The sequence below is a fragment of the Narcine bancroftii genome, chromosome 2, assembly GCF_036971445.1.
Source record: "Narcine bancroftii isolate sNarBan1 chromosome 2, sNarBan1.hap1, whole genome shotgun sequence".
Lineage (NCBI taxonomy): Eukaryota > Metazoa > Chordata > Chondrichthyes > Torpediniformes > Narcinidae > Narcine > Narcine bancroftii.
This window is the reverse complement of record NC_091470.1, coordinates 79,780,315-79,794,188: the sequence shown is the minus strand read 5'-3', so window position 1 is coordinate 79,794,188 and position 13,874 is coordinate 79,780,315. Positions and strand designations below refer to the sequence as shown.

Genomic DNA, 13,874 nt, shown 5'->3' with positions numbered 1-13,874 from the left:
TTGCAGCTGGCAGCTGCACACCAACCTGAAAACTGTTCTACCACAATTTCAACAGCATGTTAACTTTGCCACCAGAGGAGAGAATTCCCGAGATGGAGTCTACACCATAATTCCTGGTGCAAGGCTGCCCCATGCCTCCTCCTTGGTTTCTCAGACCACAAATTCATCCTGTTAACTCTAGCTGACACTGCCAGAAAAATGAACAGTTTGTAGTGAGATCAGGACATGGCCGGGGTGTGGGGAAGGGTGGGTGTGGAGTGAGGCACCGCAGCACAACAGGACTACTTTGAGGCCATAGACTGGAGCTGTTTTAGGACCCCCCCCTACAACAGCTATGTAAACATCGATGAGTACACGAGCCAATGACTGTCTGCATTAGCAAGTGTATCGAGGAAGTTACAGGGATCAAATGCTCCACAATCAGGGCTAACCAGAAACTATAATTGGATGCAAAGATTCATGCAACTCAGAACTTGAACTGCAGCCTTCAAGACAGGAGAGAGTTGGCACTAAGATCAGACAGGGCTGAACTATCTCCCACAATCTGAAATACAATGCGTGGGTATGCATAGATGATCCATAAGCAGCTGTGCAACATCAGCAACATGAGATTAATGTGGGAAGGCATCAAAACAATAACAGATCATAAGAGAACCTTGCAGGTCAAAGACAACGATTTCTCCCTTCAGCCTAGGCTAAATAACTATGCAAGGTCCGACAAGAATAACTGATGCCAAAGAAACCTCTATCTCCCCCTAAAAGACCCCTTGCAAATCCGCAGATGAAGTGAGGAGAATCCTTCCAAAGTGAACCCACAAAACACAGCAGGGCCAGACAACATACCTAGCCAGGTTCTGAAGGACTGTGTTGATGGAGGTTCTCAAGGAGATTTAATACATCATTGCTGTAGTTCACAATCCCCATAGGTTTCAAGGCAGCCACCCAGTAGAGAGTGACAGTAGCAGGCTTCAATAACTACCGCGCAGTGTAAATGACCTCCACCATTATGAACTGAATCAAGCGTCTGGTGATGGTATCAAAGCACATCTCCCAGAGAGATAGATTGAACGATTCCACTGCCTTGTCCCTGAACTCCCTCCTGACCCACCTGGAGAACAATGCCTCATACACCAGGCTGCTGTGCATTGACATCAGCTCGGCATTTAATACAATCACACCCAGAGGCTACTGGAAAAGCAGTCCTCACTGGTACTTTACACCCCTCTCTGTAAATGGATTCTGGACTTCCTAACAAAAAGATCACAGCTTGAAAAGACACACTGTTAACACACCCTATTGGGGATAGGGTTTCTGTTTTTTCTTTGTTTCCTTTCTTTTTTCTCTTTAATACACCTAAATTTTATATTTGTATTATGAAATATTTAGTTAGTATTTTGGATGTATGAGTGGAGATGGAAAGTTGGATGGTTATTGGATTTTATGAGTTTAGATGGCTGATAAATTGAATTTTATTAGCATTAATATTAATGGTATTCAGAATCAAATAAAGCAGAAAGAATTATTAGTTTATATGAAAAAATTTTAAACAGGCATAGCTTTTTTACTGGAAACACATTTGACAGAAAAAGAACATCAAAAATTAGATTGGGAAGGAACAGTAACAGCATCATCTTTTAATTCTAAATCTAGAGGTAAAGCAATATTAATTAATAAAAATTTACCAGTTAAAATATTAGATATTTATATAGATGTAGTGGGGAGATAAGTTATGGTGAATTGTCAGATTTATTCGGAACAACAGACCTTAATGAGTGTATATGCACCAAATGTAGAAGATGACAAATTTTTGCAAGATGTCTTTATGAATTTATCAAATGCCATGGGAAAAGTTATACTGGATGGGGATTTTAATTTGCTTTAGACCCTAAATTAGATAGATCTGGAGATAGAACGATGAAAAATAAGGTAGCAAAAATTGTAACAGATTTGATGAAAGATATGGATTTAGTGGATATGTGGAGAAAAATCCACCCAAACGAAATAAATTATTCTTTTTGATTTAAAACATATTCGCGGATAGATAGGTTTTTAATTTCTGCACATCTTCAATAGAGTACGAAGAGTGGAATATCAAATGTGGGTTTTATCAGATCATTCACTTTCAATTTTGTCTATTTCATTGGAAGAAGAACAAAGGATAGGTTATAGATGGAGGTTAAATACTATTTTGTTGAAAAGGGAATTTTGTGATTTTGGGGCAAAAGATAATTTTTTTTCTAAACACTAATAAGGATTCAGTTGCAAATAAGTTTGTATTATGGGATTCAATGAAGGCATATTTGAGAGGTCAAATAAGTTATACTTCCAAAATAAAGGAAGAATATATGAAAGAAGTAGCTCAATTAGATAAAGTAATGAAATTGGAGAAGAAAATTCAAGTACATAAAGCTGAGAAGAGAAAATTGCTGGAATTGAAGAAATTAAGACTTAATGCTGTGAAGACTTATAGAGTGGAGAGATATAATGAGAACACGACAAAAATATTACGAGTTGAGTGAGAGGGCCCATAAAGTTTTAGCATGGCTATTAAAAAGAGAACAGATTTCTAGAACAATAATTGCAACTAAGAAATTATCAGGACAGATAACATAAAATGCAGGAAATAAATGATAATTTTAATAAATTAGTAAATGATTATGCTAAACTTTATCATTCAGAGTCTAAGAGAGATAATAATAAGAGATTATTTGAGACAAATTAAATTACCGGTGTTAAAGGAGTACGAAAAGATAAGACTGTCCGAGAATTTTTCAGAAACAGAAGTTTATGAGACTAATGTCCATACAGAATAATAAGACACCAGGTGAAGACAATTTCCCACCAGAATTCTATAAAGAGTTTAAGGAGCTATTAATACCTGCATTGAAGGAGGTATTAGGTCAAATGCAAGAGGCTTATGATCTACCTGAATCTTTTAAAACAGCATTAAAACTGTAGTTCCAAAAAAAAGAAAAAGATTGTTTACAGCCTTCTTCATATAGACCTATATCATTATTGAATACATACTATAAAATTGTATCAAAATTATTAGCTCATAGGCAGTTGAATTTTTGCAAAAAATAATAAATTTAGATCAAACTGGTTCTATTAAAAATAGAAAAGCAGCAGATAAAATAGGAAGATTCCCACGGTAGTGATAGCATTAGATGCAGAGAAAGTATTTAATTGATTGGAATGGGATTTTTTATTTGAGACACTTAATGCTTTTGGGATTCCAAATAATTTTCTAAACTGGATAAAGGCATTGCATAATCAACCAAAAGCAAAAGTGATTACGAATAAACAAATCTTACAACCCTTTTTGCTTGAAAGGTTTTCTAGATGAGATTGTCCATCATCTCCTTCTTTGTTTATAATAGCAATTGAACCATTGGCAGAAGAAATTAGATAATGAAATTAAAGGATTTGAAGTAGGTAATAAAGAACATAAAATTAGTTTATTTGCTGATGATGTTATATTATATTTAACAAGACCAGCAATATCTTTAAATAAGTTGAATGAGAGATTAAAAGAGTATGGGTTATTATCAGGTTATAAAGTGAATGTTGATAAAAGTGAAGTAATGCCTATGGTGAATATGGATTACTCTCAATGTAAAAGATTGAAAAAATATAAATGGCAAAATGAAGCAATTAAATACTTAGGAATTTAAATTAGTAGAAATATAAGTAATTTGTTTAAACTAAATTATTTGCCATTGAGAAAAAAATTGGAAAAGGATTATAAAAGTTGGAAAGATTTATCAATAACGTTAATGGATGAGTGAATTGTATTAAAATGAATATTTTTCCAAGACTACAATATTTGTTTCAATCATTGCCCATTCCATTACCAGAATTTTTCTTTCGAAACTTGAATACATGAATTTTTTTTAGAAAGTTAAGATGTCAAGAATTGGTTTAGAAAAATTAATGTGGAAACTTGGTCAGGGTGGATTAAGACTACCAAATGTTAAGAATTATTTTAAACCAGCTCAATTGAGGTTTTTGTCCTCCTGTTATCAATGGGATGAAAAACCAGCTTGGTTTCAAATAGAAATGAATTAAGTTGGTGAAACTATTCCAGTTAATTTTGTATAAATAGAATATTGAGTTGTTTAAAGGAACTAAAAAATTTTCCATATTGAAACATATTTTAAACATATGGAATACAATTAATATTGAGAGAGGAATTAAAAATTATCAATTACCAAAAATGTTGTTAAATCAAAATCAACTTCCTTTTACTTTGAATAATTCTTTATTTGATAAATGGACTAGTAAAGGTATACAGAGAATAAAAGATTGCTTCTTAGGATCTTATTTCTTAACTTTTGATCAATTAAAAGATAAATACAATATACATAATACAATTTTTACACATTATCAATTAAAAATATATTTGAAAAAGAGACGGAGCAGATTTAGGACCGAGAGGGAGGCGGGCGGAGCAGATTTGGGACCGAGAGGGAGGCGGGCGGAGAAGATTTGGGACTGAGAGGGAGGCAGGCGGAGTAGATTTGGGACCGAGAGGGAGGCGGGCGGAGCAGATTTGGGACCGAGAGGGAGACGGGCGGAGCAGATTTGGGACCGAGAGGGAGGCGGGCGGAGCAGATTTGGGACCGAGAGGGAGGCGGGCGGAGCAGATTTGGGACCGAGAGGGAGGCGGGCGGAGCAGATTTGGGACCGAGAGGGAGGCGGGCGGAGCAGATTTGGGACCGAGAGGGAGGCGGGCGGAGCAGATTTGGGACCGAGAGGGAGGCGGGCGGAGCAGATTTGGGACCGAGAGGGAGGCGGGCGGAGCAGATTTGGGACCGAGAGGGAGGCGGGCGGACCAGATTTGGGACCGAGAGGGAGGCGGACGGACCAGATTTGGGACCGAGAGGGAGGCGGACGAACAGAGGGACCGAGAGGGAGGCGGACGGACAGTGGGACCGAGAGGGAGGCGGACGGACAGAGGGTCCGAGAGGGAGGCGGACGGACAGAGGGACCGAGAGGGAGGCGGACGGACAGAGGGACCGAGAGGGAGGCGGACGGACAGAGGGACCGAGAGGGAGGCGGACGGACAGAGGGACCGAGAGGGAGGCGGACGGACAGAGGGACCGAGAGGGAGGCGGACGGACAGAGGGACCGAGAGGGAGGCGGACGGACAGAGGGACCGAGAGGGAGGCGGACGGACAGAGGGACCGAGAGGGAGGCGGACGGACAGAGGGACCGAGAGGGAGGCGGACGGACAGAGGGACCGAGAGGGAGGCGGACGGACAGAGGGCCCGAGAGGGAGGCGGACGGACAGAGGGCCCGAGAGGGAGGCGGACGGACAGAGGGCCCGAGAGGGAGGCGGACGGACAGAGGGACCGAGAGGGAGGCGGACGGACAGAGGGACCGAGAGGGAGGCGGACGGACAGAGGGACCGAGAGGGAGGCGGACGGACAGAGGGACCGAGAGGGAGGCGGACGGACAGAGGGACCGAGAGGGAGGCGGACGGACAGAGGGACCGAGAGGGAGGCGGACGGACAGAGGGACCGAGAGGGAGGCGGACGGACAGAGGGACCGAGAGGGAGGCGGACGGACAGAGGGACCGAGAGGGAGGCAGACGGACAGAGGGACCGAGAGGGAGGCGGACGGACAGAGGGACCGAGAGGGAGGCGGACGGACAGAGGGACCGAGAGGGAGGCGGACGGACAGAGGGACTGAGAGGGAGGCGGACGGACAGAGGGCCCGAGAGGGAGGCGGACGGACAGAGGGCCCGAGAGGGAGGCGGACGGACAGAGGGACCGAGGGAGGCAGACAGAGGGACCGAGAGGGAGGCAGACATAGGGACCGAGAGGGAGGCAGACAGAGGGACCGAGAGGGAGGCAGACAGAGGGACCGAGAGGGAGGCAGACAGAGGGACCGAGAGGGAGGCAGTCAGAGGGACCGAGAGGGAGGCAGACAGAGGGACCGAGAGGGAGGCAGACAGAGGGACCGAGAGGGAGACAGACAGAGGGACCGAGAAAAGTTCTTTGGTTCACAGTTCACAGTACACACACGTGTGCTTAGAATTAGAAGGGGGTTAAGTTAATAAGTTAAAGTTTGGTTCTGTTTTCATGTTTAAAGCCTATTAAAAACAACTTTTGTTTAAGTAGCGACTTGTCTTGGTGAATGTCTATTCTGCTGGGTTTTGGGGTCCTTTGGGCTCGTGACAGTAGTAATTGGCCTCATCAGTAACAACAATGAGTTGAAAAACAGAGAAAAGGTGAAAAATGTTGTAAGAATAACAATCTGAGTCTCAATGTGGACAAGACAAAGGAGATGATTGTGGACTTCAGGAGGACCAGGGTCGACCATTCTCCATTACACATTAATAGCTCAGTGGTGGAGACAGTGGCAAGCACCTCGTTCCTTGGAGTCCACTTAATTAACCTCTCCTGGACACATAATATAGCCTCATTTGTCAGGAAGGCGCAACAGCTGAGGAAAATGAGCAACCTGGTCAGCTGAATCATTGTGTGGTACATTTGCTGTAGAGCCTCAGATCAGAGGTCAATCCACAGAACCATAAAAGATGCAGAGAGTATCACTGGGATCGCCCTTCCCTCCTACCCACTGCCCCCCCCCCCCCCACCACCACCACCACAGCAATCAATAGGATTTACCAGAATTGTTGTTTAAGGAGGGATCATAAAAATCAAGGACCCCTACCACCCTCCACACAGCATTTCCAGCCACTCCTAACAGGAAAAAGATACAGAAGTATCAGAGCCAGAACCATCAGGTGGAGGAACAGCTTCTTCTCACTGGCAGTAAAACTACTGAAGGACTGCCAAAAACAGCTGTTCCTTACTGTACTATTTATTAAGAATATTTATTTTATTTTAATGTATGTACATATGTACTGCGTACAGGTGCTCTCCTACTTATTATGGTCCGACAGGATTTTTTTTGAAGTTCTAATGGTTCGAATCCGTACTTTCAATTTCAAATTCCGAGCTGTTTCGGATTTGCGGTATGCTATTTTCTTGCAATGCTGCACGATAGCAGCATCGCTCGAGAGTATCATACAGAATATTCTCTTGTAACTGACTCAACAGTGTGCTTTCAGCTGTGTATATTAATGGTTTTGAATAATGGTATTCAAAATGTAATTATTAAAAAAACTGGTACGTGCTATATTCTTTATTGACTTATGAAAAGCAGCATTATCATATGAAAAGTCCTGTTTCAACTTATTTTAAAAAAAGGTGTGAATAAAATACAGATACATATTGAAGGGATGGGAGGAAGAGGAAGAATGTCAGCAGGCGTCAATTTGAAAATTACACAAAATGTTAATGCAGTGAGTTCTATAGTTGTTTAAAATTTAAGCTTAAGCAAGTCAAGAATTAGCATTTAAGAGGCCTTTTCTCATCTTACTTAATGATTGTGAAATAGATGTAGGATTTACTTGCATTCTTACCAGAATCTTCTCTGCTTTAGCTTCACTGATACCCTTGATATTTAGCAGTTCCTTCTTTGGGGCATAGGCCACTGCCTCCACTGTATGGAAGCCAGCCTCTTCAAGCTTCTTCACATCATTAGCATTGATCCCACACTGCTACAAAAAGTTAAAAAAAAAACAATTCAGTCTCACTGAAATCCACATCTTACCATTTAGCACTGAATAATATTGCATGCACCATGTGCATTAATCCTAAGAGTACAATGTTCATATGACTGTATTTCTTAATTGCTGCAGCCAAACAGGTATTTTTTGTAAAAACTACAGTAGTATACATTAAATTATGGTAGCATGGAAAGAAAATATGCATATAGGTTTGTTAGATTCTGAAAGAACGAACAGTACAAAAGCAGGGAAATGGACTGACATGATAAGTTTTACATGGTCTCGAGGGCTAAAGGGCCAGCTGCTATGCTGTGCCATGACAATTCTACAATAGTACAGGAGAGAGACTTACTCAAAATAAAAATGGAACAGAATAGGGTTTCCTCAGCAGCAGATGGTTAAGCACAGGGCCCAAGGTGACCATTGTAGGAGCTGTGTGAGGAAAGGAACTGCTCATGGAATCAATATTCATCCACATTGGCTATCAAGCCTATTTTCAAAAATCTTCTCACAAAGAATATAATAATTTTGATTGTTTCACTTGAAAGATGATGGATTAAATATATACAGTTTGTGTAAAAAATCCATTCTCATGAGATGGCCTGGTCCCAGCATCCGACCATAGAAAGAGCATCGAATGAATACTCATTAATTATTTTTGTTTCTGTTCCTTTCAAAGTTATCTCTTTTCCTTTGTGGAATCTTGTGTTAATCAGACAATTCTTAAATTGTTGTGCATTTTACGTAATTAGGAAGATGCAGCAAGCAATACTTTCACCGTATCTGTACATTGTACTTGCTTGACAAGAAAAACTCATTTACTCATCCGAGTGAAGTAAACTCAAAATGTTCAGTGCATCCTGTACATATCACATCAGCATCCAGATAGGTGCACAGATGGGAGGAGTCACGTGATGGAGTAGTGGCCGGACGGTGAACTCCAGCCCTCTCCAGAAAAGTCGGGAAAAACAAAGGAAAACACAAAGGCACAGAAATAAAAGTTACAGAAAAGTGAGTATAAAGGTGGAAAGAAGATGGCGACAAAAAAGAAAAATCAAAAGCAACAGTAAGAAGAGAGGAAGAGAAGACAAAGGAGGAAAAAGGTGAAGGCCTTACCTGTCCGAAGAGGCCCGCTGCGGAGAGAGAAACCCGCTCCCTCAGGTCGGTAAATAATGGACTACAAAAATGGCTCGCAGAGCCGAGTAAAAATGCGCAACCGCGCATGAAAAAAAACACACCGACGGGAGGGGGGACCAGCTGGGTAGTCGATCTCCACAGCCGGCAACGACAGCTGCAGAACACCTGCAGCAAGAAGAGACCACAGAAGACAATAGAAACAAGAAAGAAGAGGAGGAAAGGGCACCAAAGAAACAACAGATGGTCAACCCAGAGGAAGAAGAAGAGGAAGAGGAAGAGTACAGTGAAATAGAAGAAGAAAAGAAAGGCAAGGTAAAGGATATACTTGCTCTTATTAAAGGATACATGGAGTCATTTAAAGAATGGCAAACACAGGAATTTAAGGATTTAAGAAAAAGAATAAACAACACAGAAGAGAAAATAAATAAAATGGAGATGACCTTAACAGAAATGGGAAAGAAAATGGACAAGATGGAAGAGCGGGCAGTAGCAGCAGAAATGGAGGTAGAAGACTTAAAAAAGAAATTGGAGAAATCTAATAAAAAAACTAAAGAGACACAAGAACTACTAGCTCAAAAAATAGATACAATGGAAAACCATAACAGAAGAAATAACATAAAGATAGTGGGCCTTAAGGAAGATGAAGAAGGCAAGAATATGAGGGAGTTTATAAAAGAGTGGATCCCTAAGACCCTAGGATGTCCAGAACTACAGCAAGAAATGGAAATAGAAAGGGCACATAGAGTATTGGCCTCTAAACCACAACAAAAACCAAGATCTATTGTAGTAAAATTCCTAAGATATACTACAACAGATAGGTGCACAGATGAAAAGCATTCTGGTCCATATGTTTTTCTCCCCAACCACCACTAAAATATTTGTCATGTTGCTGTCTGAGAAAACTAATACAGTAAAAATCTCCATTATCTAGCAATCAACCAGAAACTCAATCAGCAAAAAAAAAAATTTGAGGAGGTAAATAAATAAGAATAAAGTTTAAAAAAAATGTTTAAAATTGTCAAAATAAAAGTTCTCAGAAGCAACACACAACCCCTTGGGAACATTCAGCCAGAGAAGCACTTTGATCGTGCCCTGTCTGTAGCAGCTGTCTGAATAAAGTTGTATTTGAATAAAATGGCAGCACCCAGGATGAAGAGCTGCCCATTGCTGCTTGCTGCTGGGGAAGCTCTCCCAAAGAGTCTCCCTATTCCTGCCTGGTAAGAGTTTTAATCTTTATTAATATTAAGTATATTAGTAAGGCTTTATCTGTTAACTTGGGGGATGGGAATTAATTATGACTGTGGCACAATTGGCGTAGTGTTTAGCGCAACACTGATAGAGTGTCAACGACCAGGGTTCAAATTTAAAGAGTCTGACTGGAACACAAGCATAGAAATGAGTTGGATTGTCAGCATGGGGAAGGTGAACCAAGGGGCTGACCAGGACACTTGCATGGAGGCGAGTCTGGTTACGCCAAGGGCCTGACCAAGACACTAGTGTGGCAGTGAGTCGGGTTGTCAGTGCGAGAGGAGGGGACTTAATTATGACAACAGCACAGTTAGCATAGCGGTTTGTGCAACACTGTTACCCACCTAGCTATTCCTACTCCCACTGATTGCTGCTGTTCCCTCCCTCCCTTCACCTATCATCTCCTGCCTTTACCAACCCCCCCCCCCCCCACTAATTTTTGTTTGGACTCCTGCCAGCATTCTCTCATATCTTGATGAAGGACTCAAGCCTGAAATGTCAGTTATATACTACATAAAGGACACTATTTGACCTGCTAAGCTTCTCCAGCATTGTGCTTTTTACTTCAACCAAGGTGTCTACAGATTTTCGTGATTTACTACAGGGTTCAAATTGGAGATTTTACTGTATGTGGAAATCAGTTTCAATATTTGTCCACAAAAAAGTCAGAATAAAGTGAACTTCAAATAAATTGCAGGCTGAGACTGATGAACAGTGTCCTGTAACTGAGTAAATCATGCTAAAATATTTATATTTATTTGAAATTATATATTTATGTATATATGCCATTATTATGTGCTGTGTATTGTGTATACATCTATGCATCTTGGCCTGGATAAATGCTAGTTCATCTGATTGCATTTGTACAGTCAGATGATAATAAACCTGAACTTGATTTTCCAGAATATTGCTAAGTTGACCTGCGAAGAACATTCTCCACATGTGGCTTTGACAGTTTTAAGATTTATGAACACGAAACCACAGTCTCCGGATCACTCTACTGATACATTTCTAATCTATTCAACCCTTTTTGGATCTCACAATGAATCATGGCGCTATACAGGATAGAAACAGGTTCTTCAACCCAACTTGCCCATGCAGTCTAAAGTACTTACCTGAGCTAGCCTAATTTGCTTCATATCTCTCTAAACCATTCCTAGCCTGGCCAGATTATATCGGATGATCTCAGATTTGTTTATATACAAAAAATAGCTATTCTTCTCTCGCATCTGTTATCTCTTTGAAATTTAATATTTTCATCTACACTGAAACCTACCTTTTGTAAAATGCATTCCATAACTATTTAACAATCTAATTTAGAGTCCATGACTAATCTTTCCAGCATATCTCCATCCAAGCCAAAGCAACAATAATATTGCCTTCAAACAAGTTAGTTTCAATTCACTGAGCTTTTTTGAGGAGGTTGATGAAGGTAGGCCAAATGATACATGTTGTCTACATGGATTTTAGTAAAGTGCTTGACAATGCCCTGTATGGTAGAAGATAAAGGTATACAAGATCCAAGTTTAGCTAGGTAATTGGATCCAAAATAGAAGGTAGAGAGTAGTAGTGGAGGAATGATTCTTGGATGAGAAGTCTATGGTTAGTGGTGTACTGCAGTGATCATTGCTGGAACCTTTGATGTTCTTGATATGTATTAATAACTTGAATGTGAATGTAGGAGTTACAATGGCAATGTTTGTGGATGATACAAACGTTAATAGTGTTGTGGATAGAGAGGAAAGTGGTCTAAGACTACACCAGGCTATAGATCAGATGGAAAGTTAGGCGGAGTATTAGCAGATGGAACTTAATCCCAAGAAATAAGAGGTAATGCATTTTGGGGAAGTCAAATTGGGGTAGGACACATGCAGTAAATCTTTGAGTTCAAGCCCAATTCGTAACAATACAGGTAAATAGGGTGAAAGGTGGCCTTCATAAAACAAACATGAAACTATCCAAAAATGAAAGAATAAGTTAGCTTAAAGAATATTTCTCTAAAAGCTGTTACCAGCATTTCAAACTTAAACACAGAATAATGTTTTTTTCCCCCTAGGGTTGTACAGAGCTAAGAAGAGATTGAAAGCTAATCATTTAGAAGTTTACCTCCAAACGTGATATCGCTTGCGGCCCAAAACTTTCCTCTTCAGTTGCAGCATTTTCCGCTGTTTGCATTTGCATTGCCATTTTTGAACTGAAATTCAATTAAAATTAACAACTGGATTACATAGAAACTTTTCAGAAATTCTTAGGTCAAAATAGTTTCCACAAGCCATGTATCAAATAACATGCTTCCATTTGTCTGCAACTCTCAATTTCAAGATAAAATATTTACACAGGCACATCGCCATAAACATCAAACATAATTCTCAGATCTTAATAAAGATTAATAAAGATCTTAATAAAGATCTCAAAAACCTAAAAGTCCAAATGCTAACTAAAGTGATCATACAAAAATAATAAACATACCAAATCATGATTTGCAACACCTCATGGAAATCACCTACAACCACAGTTCAAAAAAAAAGTTGCTACCAGGGCCACCAAGGCTGCCGCTAAAGTATTCTTTGGCTTGGCTTCGCGGACGAAGATTTATGGAGGGGTATGTCCACGTCTGCTGCAGGCTCGTTGGTGACTGACAAGTCCGATGCAGGACAGGCAGGCACGGTTGCAGCAGTTGCAAGGGAAAATTGGTTGGTTGGGGTTGGGCGTTGGGTTTTTCCTCCTTTGTCTTTTGTCAGTGAGGTGGGCTCTACAGTCTTCTTCAAAGGAGGTTGCTGCCCGCCGAACTGTGAGGCGCCAAGATGCACGGTTGGAGGCGATATCAGCCCACTGTCAGTGGGCACCAAGAGATTTCTTTAAGCAGTCCTTGTACCTCTTCTTTGGTGCACCTCTGTCTCAGTGGCCAGTGGAGAGCTCGCCATAGAACACAATCTTGGGAAGGCAATGGTCCTCCATTCTGGAGACGTGACCCACCCAGCGCAGTTGGATCTTCAGCAGCATGGATTCGATGCTTGCGGACTCTGCCAGCTCGAGTACTTCGATGTTAGTGATGAAGTGATTCCAATGAATGTTGAGCATGGAGCGGAGACAGCGCTGATGGAATTTCAAGATAAATCCGCCGAATATCACCAACTGATCAAGATTCAGCAAGCCCGAGACTGTCAACACCAAGTGACCCTAGCAAAAACGTGCAAATGGGTCATTAACCAGATACAGTCCAAAATATACTATATTTGCTTCAGGACTTTGATGATGGCAAAGGAAAAATTCTAAATCCAGGATTCATTATGCAACAACTCCAGTGGATGAACATTCAATATTCCAACAGTTGAGAAAAGAAAATCATTTTCATTCATGGATGTCAGAGCCAGTGCTATAAACAAATTTGTTTATCAAGGCTTTGTCTTATAAAACTAATGGAACTACTCATTCAAAATAATCTGAAGTGCAACTGAATGAAAATAGCCACCCATCAAATTTAAATGTATGATGCTCTTGGTAACAGTATATTATTTTCTTAATCCAAATTTATCGATATCAATCTAATTTTAACAATTTAGAATTTCTTAAACAGATCAAGTTCTGTATTACTTATTGGAAACATATATCTACCGGTATTTACCTTACTAATTATTTTCATGATTCAAAGGTATTTCATTCTTGAAAGTGAGCAAAGGCAACATAATTTTATTATTTTGGGGTTCAAGTATACTTATTTAAATTAATCAAAGCACTGGATTCAGCGTTATAAGCAGCAAGGATCAACATAACAGCACGGAACATGTGCACAATGTTTCACCAGAAACTGATGAATATTGCACATATTCTATCATTCAAGTATATTATGAGGAACATAAGGAACAAATTAGGCCATTCAGCCCCTCGTTTGTCCTCCACCATTTTA

The 13,874-nt window shown here is 40.6% G+C and overlaps 1 protein-coding gene across 2 annotated transcripts in view; it reads right to left on the bottom strand.

Annotated features, from left to right (window-relative positions):
• The window catches only part of rad51 (RAD51 recombinase), a 62,998-nt gene that overhangs the window by 33,584 nt on the left and 15,540 nt on the right, over window positions 1–13,874 (bottom strand). For both annotated transcript variants that reach the window (XM_069917214.1, XM_069917215.1), the window contains exons 2-3: window positions 12,074–12,161; window positions 7,436–7,573 (exon numbers count right to left, since the gene is read on the bottom strand). In XM_069917214.1, the coding sequence (XP_069773315.1) occupies window positions 7,436–7,573; window positions 12,074–12,154 (219 nt within the window). In that variant the 5' untranslated portion in view covers window positions 12,155–12,161. The remainder of the gene's footprint in view (window positions 1–7,435; window positions 7,574–12,073; window positions 12,162–13,874) is intronic.